We start from the raw sequence: 16513 nt of genomic DNA, 5'->3' as shown, positions 1-16513 counted from the left end.
CAAAGAAGAAGTCAAATTATCACTCTTCGCAGATGATATGATACTATATGTGGAAAACCCAAAAGACTCCACTCCAAAACTGCTAGAACTTATACAGGAATTCAGTAAAGTGTCAGGATATAAAATCAATGCACAGAAATCAGTTGCATTTCTCTACACCAACAGCAAGACAGAAGAAAGAGATATTAAGGAGTCAATCCCATTTACAATTGCATCCAAAACCATAAAATACCTAGGAATAAACCTAACCAAAGAGGCACAGAATCTATACTCAGAAAACTATAAAGTACTCAGTCTTACATTTTTAATATGTTTTTTTCTTTCCACTATCTTTTGATTTTATTTTTGTCCTATAATATGTATGTGGCATACATAATTTTTATGTAGTAAACATTTTTTCTTTATGACAAATATTTTTATTCTTAAACAGCTATTCCATACACAAATTCAAAAATAGATACACTTATAGAGATATAGATATAGAACTGCAGATGGAGATGAGAAGTGATCTAGACAGTGATAGAGAGACAATAATAGTAATGGAGACTTTAAAAGAATTGAGAGAAAGTGAGGAGAGAGGAGAGAACTTTATTCAATCTAGAATTTGTTTGGGGGACATGGGTAACTAAGGGTTTCATCTAATTATTCACAAATGTAGAAACCATTTTTTCCAATACAAGTATTGATAGATAATCTGGTGCTTCCTCAACCATTTTGAAGGAATATATGTTTTAGTTTAAATTTGTATATAAATATGGAACTATATCTAGACTCTGTATTCTGCCTTTGGTTCTAAATGTCTATTATGTCATATTCATGGTGCTACAATTACTGTTTTTATAATATGTAAGTTCCTATCTATCTGGTCAAGTAATTTTTAAAAATTTTTTTACGAATGTCTGTGTTTCTTCTTTTAAATAAGCAGTACAACCCAGGATGTATAAAAATAGAGAAATGATACATATATAAACATTAAAACCATAATATAAGCCAGACACAAAACATAAATATATATTATTCCACTTATACAAGTAAGGAAATTTATAAAAATGTAAAGTAGACCAGAGGTTACCAGGGGGAGGAAGAATTATTGGTTAAGAGGTATAGTTTCCCATAACAATCTGATCTGTCAATCAAAGAAAGACAAATAGCATATATTTTCACCCATATGTTGAATTTAGGAAACAAAGCAGATGAACGTGTGGGTAGGGAAAGAAGAAGGAGGAGGAGGAGGAGAAGAAAGAGGAGAAAGGAGAGAGGAGGAGACAAACTATAAGAGACTCAATGATAGAGAACAAACTAAGGATTGATGGAAGGAGGTATGTGGGGGATGGGCTGGATGGGTGATGGGTATTGAGGAGGGCACTTGTAGTGATGAGCACGGGTATTATATGTAAGTGATGAATCACTGAATTCTACTTCTGAAACCCATTTGCAGTGTATGTTAACTAGCATTTAAGTAAAAATTGGGGGGGAAATAAAAAAAATTTGAGTGTTCCTCTGTTTTAATAAAAATGTATTTCTTCCCTCCAACCCCCCCAATAGAAAAAGAAGTATAGAGTTTCTATTTTGGGTGATGAAAAATTTTGGAATTGGTGGTGATAATTATATAACAATTCTAAATATTATTAATTTCACTGAATTTTATACTTAAATTATCATTATAACAAATGTTATGGCACATATATTTCACCACAATAAAAAAAGAAAAAAAAATCAGTATACAAGTAATCAAATAGATTAGCATTTAATTGGGATTATGTTGAATTTGCAGATTATTTTAGGGTCAATATCATTACAACAAACAATATGCAATGAACATTTCCTACATTTATTTTAGGCACACTTTGTTACCAGATCATTTTATTTAATTTATTTTTTATTTTTTAAAGATTATATTTATTTATTTGAGAGAGAGAGAGTGGGCAAGAAAGAGAACATGAGCAGGGGGTGGGGCAAAGGGAGAGGGAGAAGCAGACTAACCCTGAGCAGGGTCCCCTGACACAGGGCTCCATCCCAGGACCCTGAGTTCATGTACTGACCTGGAGGCAGACACTTAACCAACTGAGCCACCCAGGTACCCCTTGTTTACCATTTTAATTAACATAATTTTCTATTTAATTTTTCCATTCATTATAGCTGCTATACAACAGTATTGACTTTCCTCCAGCTTTATTGAGGTATAACTGACGATCAAAAATCACTTATATTGGATGTGTGTTACTGATGGCCCTATATAGGTGTATATTATGAAATATTCACCAAAACCAAGCCAATTAACCTATCCATCACTTCATACCTGTACCACTTTCTTAATTTTTTCTCTTTTGCCATGAGAATACCCAAGATCTATCCTCTCAGCAAATTTCAAGTACACAATGCAGTATAAAAATTTATGTATTTGTATGATGCATTTATGGAATTCCATTAACTTTCCTATGCTTTATAAAGCCTAAGAAAATAAGTAAATAAATAAACAAATAAAAATCAATTGATAAAATCTAGAATTTGTCTTTTTTCTTTCACCAATTCTTATACTTCTTTAACTTGTATTAACTAAAACGCCAATTATAATATGATATTTTCTAACAGTCTTTACACTGGGTATACTAGTCTCTTTAGCCTCTTCATGCTTTGGGATACATTTTCTTGATGCCATATTCTTTATGTCACAGAGTTTCACCATGGCTGAAACCATTTAGGGCAGAGCAAAAACCATAAGAAGGAAGATTTATTCTTCTGACTCTGTAGTCTCCAAATCTACGTCTAGAGAAAGGTATTGCTCAGCTACCTAAATAACATATTCTTTAGTTCTCTAGGTCTCAGAGTCTGATATTAAATTACCCAGCCTCTTCCTGTTATGAAAGACTGTTCTCAACTTAACAACCTTTTAGAGTCCTGTTTGTTTAATTGCATCTGCAAGAGTATGTCAGTTTTCTCTAAGCTCCTCCAGAGCTCTCCATCTCTACCTTGTGTGCTATTCCATCTTTTTTAGTCATTGTTACCCAGCTGATGATTTAGTGGTCAGGAGACAGTAGGATATGGAGCATCACCTTCAAAATCTCCAGGGCAATGGCTCAGGAACCGTGCCTCCAGCAGGTAAGCACAGACAGAGGTCTCCTAGCTCCTTCAATATCTACACATGCCTGAGCCCTCAGCCTGAAAGTTTCTTAAAATTAAGGCTGTCGGGGCACCTGGGTGGCTCAGTGGGTTAAGCCTCTGACTTCAGCTCAGGTCATGATCTCAGAGTCCTGGGATTGAGCCCTGCATTGGCCCTCTGCTCGGCAGAGAGCCTGCTTCCCCACCTCCCCTCTGCCTGCTTGCTTGTGATCTATCTCTCTGTCAAATAAATAAATAAAATCTTTGAAATAAAAAGAAATCAACTCAATCATTATTTATCTTATTGTATTTCATAATTCTGGGAGGGAAATTGGCATATTCTTAGTTTCCTACTGCCGAAATCACACATTAAAAATTCTTCTTCTTTAAAGCTCACTTAAACCACTCATTTAAGAAAATATTTTGTCAGCATATTGTCATCTATTTACTCTCCACCTCCCCATCATTCCTTGGAGAACCTGCACTTGAACCAAAATCCTATTGGCTGCAACTTTTTGTCAACCTTTTCTGTGACTTCCATATCTAGGATAATGACCTGTTCCAACCATTTTCTACAAATTATTATTAGCAGGATTAGGTTCAGTTTGGTGGATTGGGTTAGTGTCTTTGTTCAGAGAAATTACCATCATCATCAAAATAAAATCTATACTTACTAAATGCCAAGTACATCATCTGTCATATTTCATTTAATTATGAATCCAATAAAGAAGGTACTAAAATAATTCCATTTTACCACTCAAAAACCAATAGTTACATATCAGGGCAATTTTATAAAGTTAGTGTGGGGTTGGCAAAAAAGGATTTCTTTTTTTTTTTTTTTTTTTTCTTTCTAAATCTTTAATTTTTTATTTTTTATAAACATATATTTTTATCCCCAGGGGTACAGGTCTGTGAATCACCAGGTTTACACACTTCACAGCACTCACCAAAGCACATACCCTCCCCAATGTCCATAATCCCACCCCCTTCTCCCAAACCCCTCCCCCCGGCAACCCTCAGTTTGTTTTGTGAGATTAAGAGTCACTTATGTTTTGTCTCCCTCCCAATCCCATCTTGTTTCATTTATTCTTCTTCTACCCACTTAAGCCTCCATGTTGCATCACCACTTCCTCATATCAGGGAGATCATATGATAGTTGTCTTTCTCTGCTTGACTTATTTCGCTAAGCATGATACGCTCTAGTTCCATCCATGTTGTTGCAAATGGCAAGATTTCATTTCTTTTGATGGCTGCATAGTATTCCATTGTGTATATATACCACATCTTCTTGATCCATTCATCTGTTGATGGACATCTAGGTTCTTTCCATAGTTTGGCTATTGTGGACATTGCTGCTATAAACATTCGGGTGCATGTGTCCCTTTGGATCACTACATTTGTATCTTTAGGGTAAATACCCAGTAGTGCAATTGCTGGGTCATAGGGCAGTTCTATTTTCAACATTTTGAGGAACCTCCATGCTGTTTTCCAGAGTGGCTGCACCAGCTTGCATTCCCACCAACAGTGTAGGAGGGTTCCCCTTTCTCCGCATCCTCGCCAGCATCTGTCATTTCCTGACTTGTTGATTTTAGCCATTCTGACTGGTGTGAGGTGATATCTCATTGTGGTTTTGATTTGTATTTCCCTGATGCCGAGTGATATGGAGCACTTTTTCATGTGTCTGTTGGCCATCTGGATGTCTTCTTTGCAGAAATGTCTGTTCATGTCCTCTGCCCATTTCTTGATTGGATTATTTGTTCTTTGGGTGTTGAGTTTGCTAAGTTCTTTATAGATTCTGGACACTAGTCCTTTATCTGATATGTCGTTTGCAAATATCTTCTCCCATTCTGTCAGTTGTCTTTTGATTTTGTTAACTGTTTCCTTTGCTGTGCAAAAGCTTTTGATCTTGATAAAATCCCAGTAGTTCATTTTTTCCCTTGCTTCCCTTGCCTTTTGCGTTGTTCCTAGGAAGATATTGCTGCGGCAGAGGTCGAAGAGGTTGCTGCCCGTGTTCTCCTCAAGGATTTTGATGGATTCCTTTCGTACATTGAGGTCCTTCATCCATTTTGAGTCTATTTTTGTGTGTGGTGTAAGGAAATGGTCCAATTTCATTTTTCTGCATGTGGCTGTCCAATTTTCCCAGCACCATTTATTGAAAAGGCTGTCTTTTTTCCATTGGACATTCTTTCCTGCTTTGTCGAAGATTAGTTGACCATAGATTTGAGGGTCTATTTCTGGGCTCTCTATTCTGTTCCATTGATCTATGTGTCTGTTTTTGTGCCAGTACCATGTTGTCTTGATGATGACAGCTTTGTAATAGAGCTTGAAGTCCGGAATTGTGATGCCACCAACGTTGGCTTTCTTTTTCAATATCCCTTTGGCTATTCGAGGTCTTTTCTGGTTCCATATAAATTTTAGAATTATTTGTTCCATTTCTTTGAAAAAGATGGATGGTACTTTGATAGGAATTGCATTAAATGTGTAGATTGCTTTAGGTAGCATAGACATTTTCACAATATTTATTCTTCCAATCCAGGAGCATGGAACATTTTTCCATTTCTTTGTGTCTTCCTCAATTTCTTTCATGAGTATTTCTAATATAAAAGTATTTTTTTTAATTCCTAAAATAGACTTCCTTGCTGAAATTCAGGAAGTGAATATAACATATATTTCAATCCAATTTAATTATTCAGGATTCCAAAGGTCAAGGAAACAGCCTTTCATTTCTCACATTGACACTATACATACATAAATGTGTGTATATGAACATATACTATATATGCATAATGGAAAAACAAAGAAAAAGACTAACTCAGAGAAGTTTGTAAATGTTCAAGAAAATGTTTCCAACTTCATTTTTTGTTTTCTTCAATTGTAAATAAGATCAGATTTCACATGTCTGTCCAGATTTTTCCCCCCAGTATATTCTGTGTAGGATCATGATGGGCCTTGAGGAATGAGAGATTGTAAAAATACTTACTTTTTCAGATAAAAATATCTTCTTGAATGGAGAAATGAAGATAGTCTGGAGACAAATTATAGAATATTATGTTTGGTGGGACAAAAGCCTTTTTATGTAAGATTACCTGTAAACATCCTATTTAATCTTTTACTGCCTTTTAATTTTGGCCTGGGTATGGAATTTTTAATCTTTTATTTCCGCCCTCAGTGAAGTTTTTTTTGATACCAAGATGTTTTGTTGATGATTTGGGTCCGAAGCCCCTGAAATACAGGGAAGGAAGTGTTAAGCTTTAAGGTGTCTACATTGTCTCAGATGGGCTCATTTAATTTGTTACTTGTTTTAATTCAATATTATCTGTTCATACAATACAGCTATACTCTGTCTATTCCATTGAGTAGACTCTCTATAAATAAATCATAAAATAACATTAAAGAATTCACATTTTAATTTAAGAAGAAAAGTTGTAGATAATTTATTTTAGTGGCTTTGTGTTACTGGCCCAAGTGTTTCCTGAATGCAGGAGTGTTTCATATTTCAGCAAAATTTCAACAGTCTCCACAAAAGCAAGGCAACTCACCATTTTCATTCCCCAGCTCTACCCAAGAAAGCTCCATTTAGGTTGAACCCTAAAATGTATTCCTCTTTACTCAGAGTTCTCTTATGTTTGCTTAAGAAGAAGCTACAATGCAAGATAATAGCATGTCTAGGAGAATTCAGAATATCTTTTTTTTTTTTTCAAAGTTTTTAAGTGCTTTAGGGAAATGCATTGGTAACTTTGGCATTTACTGTCCTTTTTTTATGAGTGTTGAGGATTATTTATGGACTTTCTTTATTCCCATTAGTCATTCAAATTGTATGTGTGTATGTGGGTGAGTGTGTGTGTTTTATTGAGAAATATCCAGCATTAGGCATTAATCTTCATTTTAACAACATGTGGTGATGCGGGAGTAAAGGAGAAATACTCGGTCTTGAATCTGTTTGGTCTTGACCCCATAAATGATGGGGTTTAGCATAGGGGGCACCACCACATAGAGGTTGGCTACTAGGATGTGGACATGATGAGGGATGGTTTCCCCTCCAAAACGATGGGCAAAAAATGAAAAGAATGCTGGGGCATAAAACATAAGGATGACACAGATGTGGGAAGCACATGTGTTGAGGGCCTTGAATCTGGCAGCCCAGGAAGGTATCTGAAACACTGTGCAAAGGATCATGGTGTAAGACATAATGATGAACACAATGTCCAGTCCTGTGGACAGCAGGGCCACAGTCAGCCCATAGATGATGTTCACCCTGATATTGTCACATGCCAATCTAGCAATGCCCATGTGCTCACAGTAGGAATGGGGAATGATGTTTCTCCCACAATACCTAAGTCTGTGTACCAGGAAGGTGAATGGAAGGCAGATGATGAAGCTCCTGACCATAGCTGCTATGCCAATCTTCCCAATTACCGAAGAGGTTAAGATTGTGGTATATCTCAGGGGGTGACAGATGGCCACATAGCGGTCAAATGCCATGGCCAGGAGAATAGCAGATTCCACCGCAAAGATGAAATGTATGAAGAACATCTGGGACACACAGCAAGCAAAGGATATATCCATGGACTGGAACCAGAAGATAGCCAGCATCTTTGGGGCTGTGGCTGTGGAGAGCAGCACATCTGCTGAGGCCAGCATGGAAAGGAAGATATACATGGGCTCATGGAGACTGCGCTCAGTCACAATCACGAAGATCAAGAACACGTTGCCTACGACAGCCAAAACGTACATGGAACAGATAGGGATGGAGATCCAGGTGTGAAAATCTTCCAGTCCTGGGATTCCAATCAAGACATACCACATATCCTGGGGACTGCTGTGATTATAAGAGGAGGGAGGCATCTGTGGCAGCATATTCCAGACCTAGTACCTTTAATAAAAGCCACAGGGCTGAGTCATGATTGAGGAACACCTCATTAGGTGGAATGATGGCTGACCAGATTTTTTTCCCCCAATATATTCTTCTCTGTGGGAGGACAGCAAGATATATTAACTAGCCTACAATTGAAATCTGACTCTTTCCGTGGAAGAATTAAAATATATCTTGAGTAAAGTAGTTAGCATTTAATAAGTGTTTACTATGTCTAATGGAACATTCCAAATACAGCTCTTTAATCTTCACAACAGACTGTTGAAAAGACCTTTATAATAATCCTTGATATGGATACTATAATTATTCTGATAGATTTAAAAAAGTCCCACAGACTTTCAGCTTCTTGACCTAAGTCCCATGGAATCAAAACCAGGCAACATAAATTTTAAAGCTTTGATCTCAGTCACCATCCAATACTGCCTATAGAAATAACACTAGATACAAAAACATGTCATCACAATTTTCACTGATGATATCACTGAGTAAAATAGATACATGTGAAGTTGATCTCACTTCTTAAGAGAGAAGGAGGAACTAAGGTTTTACCAAAATAAATTCCCAGCATTATAACCAATAGGCCCTGTTCTTCATTGATTGACCACTGAACTGATTCTAATGGCCAGGCACTGAGGATTTACAGGTAATTCACTGATTCTGGTCTGCAAATCAACATGTTTCTTAAAATTAAAGGATGAACAGTAAAATCCTAAACTACATACAAATATTAATGTTTCACATTATGAGATAGATGGGAAGGAGGGTAAATTACTGATTATTCTTTTTTTGTCATTCCAAAAGTTGTGGATAAAAGCAGGAGAAATCTTGAGTGAAAAGCAGGCTCGGAGATGTAACATTGGAATGGGATGTGTGTATGAGGGTTGTACACATAAGCAGGCACATGTAATCAGGGATAGAGACATGGATGCAAACAAGTGGACGACAAGTAGCTTCCAACCTCCCGTAATCCCCATTCTCAAGTAAAAGCTAGATGACAGCATTTGCTGAAGAGGGATATGGACTTAAGGGATGTTTGCCTTTATCCCTTGGTCTCACTGGGGTCAGATCATTGCACACTATCATTTTATCATTTTACCTTTTATTTTTCATTAAGTGGTCAATATTCTGGCACTTCATGTCATAGGATTGAAATATGTGGAGAACATTTCCTTTTTTTCTTTGTTTTTTTTTTTAAGATTTATTTATTTATTTATTGGACAGAGAGATCACAAGTAGGCAGAGAGGCAGGCAGAGAGAGAGAGAGAAGCAGACTCCCTGCTGAGCAGAGAGCCCGACGCGGAACTCGATCCCAGGACCCTGAGATCATGACCTGAGCCGAAGGCAGCGGCTTAACCCACTGAGCCACCCAGGCACCCTTTTTCTTTGTTTTTATTGAAGTATAATTTATATACAATATTCCATTAGTTTCACTCTACCACATACCATGATTGGACAAGTCTATGTGCTTTGTTTTACTGGCCATAAGGATACTTCTCGTAGGTCACCATGCAATGTCTTTGCAATACCACTACTATATTCCCTATGTTTGCCTTTTATTTCTGTGACTTATTAATTCCACAACTGGAAGCTTTTATCTCCCCCTACTCTTTACCCATTGTACCCATCTCTGCCCCCTGCCCCTCTGGCAGCCACTAGTTTGTTCTCAGTAGTCCATTGGACCTTTTGTTTCAATAGAGATTAGAATATATAATGCATAAGTGGTGACCCCATTAGGCCTTTCCTTAAGGTGATATGGGATTCTTTGAAAATGCTGTAAGAAAATGTTGAGATGCTTAAGTGTCTCTATCTCTTTTGATTACATATACCAATTATTTAACCATTTCATATAGAGCTAAAATTAATCCTTGAAAACTTATTTTAAATGGGGTTGTGGGGTTTAGAGGGTGAGAGAAAAGATTAATGTGGGAGTGTGCCTAGCCCAGACCTATACCAGAGCCATGTATGTGAGTCAAGTGCAGTTATGGGGACCGGATATGCAGTGAGCAGGCTTTCATAATGACATCAGAAATGGGAGAGAGGAGAGTCTAAGTGTTGGAAGAAACACGGAAATAGAGGTCAAAGAGAAACAAAACAAAACAAATTTTGCAGATGTTCTTCTGATCTTTTGGGACACCAGTGATCTGGTTTATCTTATTTGGTTTTGTTTGGGCAAAGCATTATCACCAGCAGCTACCTAACTTATAGCTTTGGGGCACCCTGAAACATTTCTTCCCAATATTCCTATTGGCCTATTCTAACTGAATCATAAATGCATGCATGGAGGCAGTGTGTGTTGAGTAGGGACAGTGTAACTCTGGGCTCATAGATTAGATTTAAATACTGGGTGAGACTAATTCTCACTGCATTATCATTAATGGAGAGGAAAAGGGAGCTGAGGGAAATTGGAAGGGGAGGTGAACCATGAGAGACTATGGACCCTGAAAAACAATCTGAGGGTTTTTCAGGGGCAGGGGGTGGTAGGTTGGGGGAACCAGGTGGTGGGTATTGGGGAGGGCACGTATTGAATGCAGCACTGGGTGTGGTGCAAAAACAATGAATACTGTTACGCTGAAAAGAAATTTTTAAAAAATTCAATTAAAAAATATCTTAATTCAAAGCTTAGTCTTCATATATAAAATACCCCAAATAAACATCAATTAAAAAGTGAGCAAATTCTGAACATAGTATTTATAGATGGTTGTGACATAAATCAGACCTATTTTTATCCTAACCACAGATGAAATTAGGGGACTTCCAAAATGGCCATCATTAAGATCAAAATCATTTTTACTATGAACTAAGTTTACGTTTTTGGACAACAGGCTTATGCTCCACTGGACAAGGATGGGACTGGTTTAGAGCAACCACATAGGTCAAGACATACCATCTCACACTAGACACACGACATTCACTGTAATTTTCACCTCTAACCCGTCATGTTAGTTTTATAAGGTGTAGGCAGTTCAGCACAGGGAATGTAATGGGCTTAGAAACAGAGTTTTAATCTTGCTCCAGTGCTAGTGTAACATCATTGTTATATAAGGAGCCTCAGCTTCTTACTCTGTGCTAAGCTCAGCGCCTGCTATATGGTGAATATCCAGTGAACTCTTTGGAAAAAAGGCATGCATGGGTTTGTGTATAGACACATATACATGGTCTTTAACTATTAGGCTTGTTTATCTCCTCAGCCCAATCCTATTACTGGACATTACTACAAATTTGGTGCACATATGCCCAACATTCAGGGCCATATATCAAAGGTAGACAACCAGTGCATAAACATATTCAAAAATACATATATATATATATATATATATATATATATATACTTGTGCTCTTTGTAGACAATTCATTTAGGAAGATAGCCCAAGCCCAAGAGACACTACTACAATTGCCCAGGCAGTCCAGTCACAGCCACACAGTACCTCAAAGATCAGGCATGAGAGAAACGCAAGATGATCAAGTTCTAGGAATCCTGAGCAGCTTCTGTGTTTTTCTAAGATTTCGTCCCCTTCCCTTCCCTTTCCTTTCTTTTTTTTCTGATGTCTTTTTTTAAATGTCCTAGCTAAGCAAAAATCAGCTTCTTACCTGTACTTTCTAGGATCCTAAAGATACTTAGCTAGTAGAATGAAAAAAAAAAAAAAAAGAAGAAGAAGAAAAGAAGAAAGAAAAGAAAAGCCGACAATGTTTACAACATGGTGAGGAAATGGGGAGCTGGGTATTTATAGCTCCTCTGGGCATCTCTCGGGCTCAAGATTGTCAAACCCAGAGGACTGAACTCCTCTCACTCCTGGAAGGAGAGGGCCACGCTGGCCTCAGGGAGAACCACCGCAACCCCGTCCTTTCCATGTACCCCATGTGCAGGTTGTCCTTTGCACAGCACTCTTGCACACCCAGGTTAACACACACTTGCCATTAAATGTGCACTTCTCATTTGCGTGGCAAAGACTCCTGCTAGTGCCTTCACAGCCTGTTTCCACAGAGCCGTCTGCAAATGTTTACAACATGGTGAGGAAATGATCAAGGTGGTCAAGGCCACATGTGGAAGCATTGTATGCTTTTTAGAAGGTGGCTAATACTGAATTCTGGCCTCTTATCTACCTGAAATTTTAAGGCTCCTTGGCTTTCTGTCTCTTCCATGGGTCACATGGTAGAATTAGCATCAGAGGGTTCAAGAAATGTCACTAGCTACTATAGATTTTTATTTGGATTTTTTAATTTAAATTCAATTTAGACAATATACTACATCAGTAGTTTCAAAGCTACTGTTCCTTAATGTCCATCACCAATTTATTCAGATTTTTATGTAGCTTTTTTAATTTCTCTGATGGAATTTTTTTTCTTTTTTTTCTATTTCTTTTTCTTTTTAAACTTTCTCAGTTTTTATGACTCTTCTCTAAATGCATTGGGATTGTTTTATTGTTGGGTTTTGCTCTTATTACTTTTCAGAGAATGCTTTCATACATGTATGCATAAAACCTTTTTGTTTTTTCTCTATCACTGACCTTTACACTACTCTTTTCTGTCTTGGTTATTAAGATTTCTGAATTCCTACTCCAATATTTGGACACAACACTTCTGAGAAGCTGACTGTAATCATATCCTTTTCCATGGGTGCAGGCCTCTGCTATCATTTGAAGGCAAGCCCATGTCTCCTCTCCTTCAACCTGGGATGACAGGTGTTTTGACCAATTAAGTAGCAAGAATGATGGTGGTGCTTTCAGGTTACTGAGCCAAAGTTAATAAGTCTGGGAACTTCGACCTTATTTTTTGTTCAAAGCCTGTCACCTGTGTTAGGACTAGGACCACAATGGGGTTAAACCAATAACATGAAGAAGCTATCCCCATGGTGATAGTATGACTATGTACATGAGCACAAAGGCACCAGGCATGGGAAAGCAATCTGTGGACCTTGCAACTCAATGGAGTTCCAAGCCAAATGCTGCCCTGCTGAGTGACCACAGCCTTCTCCTTGAGGAAACAACCATACAGTCAAACTCAAACTGGATTGTTGACCCACAAAATTGTGAGAAAGGATAAATCAATGTTATTTGAGGCAATGTGTTTTGAGGTGGTTTGTTACGCAGCAGAAAAGAATAAAAATGTAGTATATTTCTGAAATGATTTTGTATTTTTCTTTCTATCCTGACTTCAAACAGTTCTTTAATCATATGATCTATTTCTTGTCTATTTCTTTTCTGTCTTTATTTTCTTATTTTATGCCCATATCTACAAATTATTCCTAAAGATAGATTGGAGAGAGATACTTTCTCTATGACACATGTGTGTGTGATTGTGTTTATGTGTTTTCAGGTAAGGGAGTTGGAAGGTTTATCAGCAGAAACATTTTTATTTTAATTATATATCTTCTATAAATATTCTTTATTGGAAAAGTCTCACGATTTCCTGGAATGTTAAACACAGGTCATTATAAAAGAGTCAGGGATTCTAGTAGAGTAAGGTGGTTTACAAGTTTATTGTCTACATTAACTGACATCCATTTCTTTAAAAAAAAAAAGAATTATATGTTTATTTATTTATTTCAGAAACAACGGGGTGAATACATGAGTGGGAGAGGGGCTAAAGAAGGAGGGAGAATCTTCAAGAATTCTCCTTGTTTGGGATTGGGAGGGAGACAAACCATAAGTGACTCTTAATCTCACAAACAAACTGAGGGTTGCTGGGGGGAGGGGGGTTGGGAGAAGAGGGTGGGGTTATGGACATTGGGGAGGATATGTGGTTTGGTGAGTGCTGTGAAGTGTGTAAACCTGGTGATTCACAGACCTGTACCCCTGGGGATAAAAATATATGTTTATAAAAAAAAAAAAAGAATTCTCCTTGTTGAGTACAGAACCTAGCTCAGGGCTCCATCTCATCCCTGAGTTCAGGACCTCAGCCAAAATAAAGATTCACATGCTTAAAGGACCATACCACCCAGGCACTCCTGACACCCACTTCTGTTATCATTTATCCTGCCACAAAATCAACAATTTCTTAAGACTGTTTTCAAGGCTGTTTCCCTGGACCACAATTCTTCCTTTAATTTCCCCTCTTGAGGAATGTCTGACTCAAAATGAATGTTCTCACTCTTTTACACCATGGGGTAGACTCTCTTTTTTGGCATGTGTGTTGGGGGCCTAGAATTTTCAGCGTTTCACTAACAGTAAGCTACTGCACCCCAATCTTCTTCCCCTAAGCAGTCGTTTTCTAGTGGGGCTTCTAGAGCTGTTTGATTTTGCTTATTTCCTTACACATGAAAACATGGCTATGTTTGAACAAACATACAAGAACAAACACATGGTACGTTTGTTCTTCTTCTTGCTCCTCATGAGTTGAGAGAAGGAAAGAAGTCTGTGGCCATATTTACATGAAAATGACTACCATTACCATCATGAACTCAGTGGTTTCCCTCAATATTGTGAAGGGACTTTATGCTATCTTCCAGATTCCCACATTGCTGTGATAATCAGTGCCATTCTGTTTCTAGACATTCAGGTATTGGCTGTTTGTGACTGCTTTTTTTTTTTTAAGATTATTTATTTATTTATTTATTTGAGAGAGAGAGAGAGAGAGAGAGAGAGTGCAAACAGAGGGAAAGGGAGAAGCAGATTCCCTGAGCAGAGAACCAGAAGTAGGGCTTGATCCCAGGTCCCCAAGATCACAACCTGAGCCAAAGGTCAATCCTTAAATGACTGAACCACCCAACTGCCCCTGTTTTTTACTGCCTTATTCATTTTCCTTTCAAAGCTACCTAGTGTGTTTTCTTGGCTCACTATAATTTGTTATATTAAAATTAAAAAAAAAATTCAATAAGTGACTGTCAGATTTTGTTAAACAACTGAACCAGTATTGGTGTGTTATTATTAGCCAAAGTCCACAGTTTACATTAGGGATCACTCTTGCTGTCTTCAGTTCTATGCTTCTGACAAGTACATATTTCCTCCCCACTATCCAAAAGTAGAGCATTCTTATGAAACCTTTCCTGAGCCATAATGGCACCAAACAAGAAACATGCACCATGAATTCACATGGAAAATTGGTTGAGCATTTCTAGACCCCAAAATAACTGCCCTTAGATTTTCTGGTATTTAGGACATATCTTGCTAACAGATGTTCAAAATCAATCAGGATAAAGCACAGATGCTCACTGACACTGTGTGAAACTATGAGGTTTTGATACAGTGATGTGGAGTGTTCTTCCTGGGAGAGGAGCTTGGTGGAGCTGCTCTCGCTGCCTCTGCAATGGATCAATGCAAAACACACACTGAAAGCTAGTTTTGATTTTCATCTCTTTTATAGAATTGGAAATACTCTTCAGATTTCTTTCAGGTGCTGAAAACAGGTACTAATGTAGGTCTTTCATGAGAGCTAAATGGCATAACATGAACTTTCAAAAACCAGGAGTTACCCATATACAGTGTCATGTATCCATCATTACTGTATCACCCAAAAGAATTTTGTTAGCTTAAAAATTCACTGTTCTCCCTCCATTCATGTCTCCCTCTCTCTTCTGAACCCTTGACCTAATGATATTTATGCTATTTCTGTAGTTTTGTCTTTTCTGGAATGTTATGCTCTTGTAGTCATATAACTATTGAACCTTTTCAGGATGGCTTCTTTCATGTAGAAATATACATTGAAGGTTTTTCCATGTCTTTTCATAGCTTGATAGTTTTCTTTTTTTTGTCTTTTTTTTTTTAATCAAGGAATAAATAGCATTACATTTTACAGCAATACCAGAGTTTCTTTATCCATTCATCTTACATTCTTCCAATTATGGCAATTAGAAAGAAACCTGATATAAAGATTCATGTTTATGTCTTGACGTGGACATATGCCTTCAACTCATTGGGTCAAATATCTGGGAGTGCAAGACCACATGGTAAGAGTACGTTTAGTCCTATGAGAAACTCTGAGACACTTCCAGAAAGGCTGTAATTTGCATTTTCACCCACAATGACTGTGAGTCCCTGTGACTCTTGTCCTCACCAGCATTTGGTGTTGTCAGTGTTTTTAGGTTTTAGCCATTCTCATTGGTGTTAGTGGTATCTCAATGTTGTTTTACTTAGAAATCTTCATGGCAAAATTATATTGAGCACCTTTTCATGTGCTTAATGTTACTTGCATGTCGTTTTGGTGGAAATACCTTTTCAGATGTTTTGCCCAAGTTTTAACTGACTTCATTATTTCTTTGTGGTTGAGTTTTAAAAATTCTTTGTATATCTGGTGAAATATGTCTATTACAAATATTTTCTGCCTGTCCATGTCTTACTTTTCATTTTCTTAACTTACTATGCAATTATATTTTTTTCTCTCTTCTTTGTGACTATGCTCAATTTGGACATTTTGTCATTTTTTTCCTTGAAAAAATCTTGAATAATTTTCTAATAAACTCCTAATCCTAATACATCCCACTTATCATTTTAAATTCCCCGATTTTCTAGAACACCTACTAGTGATGTGTTGGTGTCTTGGATGAACCCTATATTCCTTTTCCTCCAAGTCCCCATATTTAACACTTGTTCTTTTGTTCTGCTTTCT

General features: G+C 37.3%; 1 protein-coding gene across 1 annotated transcript; it reads right to left on the bottom strand.

Annotated features, from left to right (window-relative positions):
- Window positions 1–6984: 6984 nt before the first annotated feature.
- On the bottom strand, window positions 6985–7956 carry LOC123389588 (olfactory receptor 52Z1-like). The gene has a single exon (XM_045071499.1). It carries the CDS (start codon window positions 7954–7956, stop codon window positions 6985–6987), a length of 972 nt encoding a protein of 323 aa, XP_044927434.1.
- Window positions 7957–16513: the final 8557 nt, after the last annotated feature.

Source organism: Mustela putorius, unplaced genomic scaffold (assembly GCF_011764305.1).
Source record: "Mustela putorius furo isolate JIRA1106 unplaced genomic scaffold, ASM1176430v1.1 tig00003987_pilon_pilon_pilon, whole genome shotgun sequence".
Classification (NCBI taxonomy): Eukaryota; Metazoa; Chordata; class Mammalia; order Carnivora; family Mustelidae; genus Mustela; species Mustela putorius.
The sequence above is the reverse complement of the archived record's forward strand: the minus strand, read 5'-3'. Positions and strand labels throughout refer to the sequence as shown.

Bases quoted from the DNA above. Each gene is read 5' to 3' on its own strand.
- LOC123389588 (XM_045071499.1), bottom strand. From the start codon at position 7,956: ATGCTGCCACAGATGCCTCCCTCCTCTTATAATCACAGCAGTCCCCAG.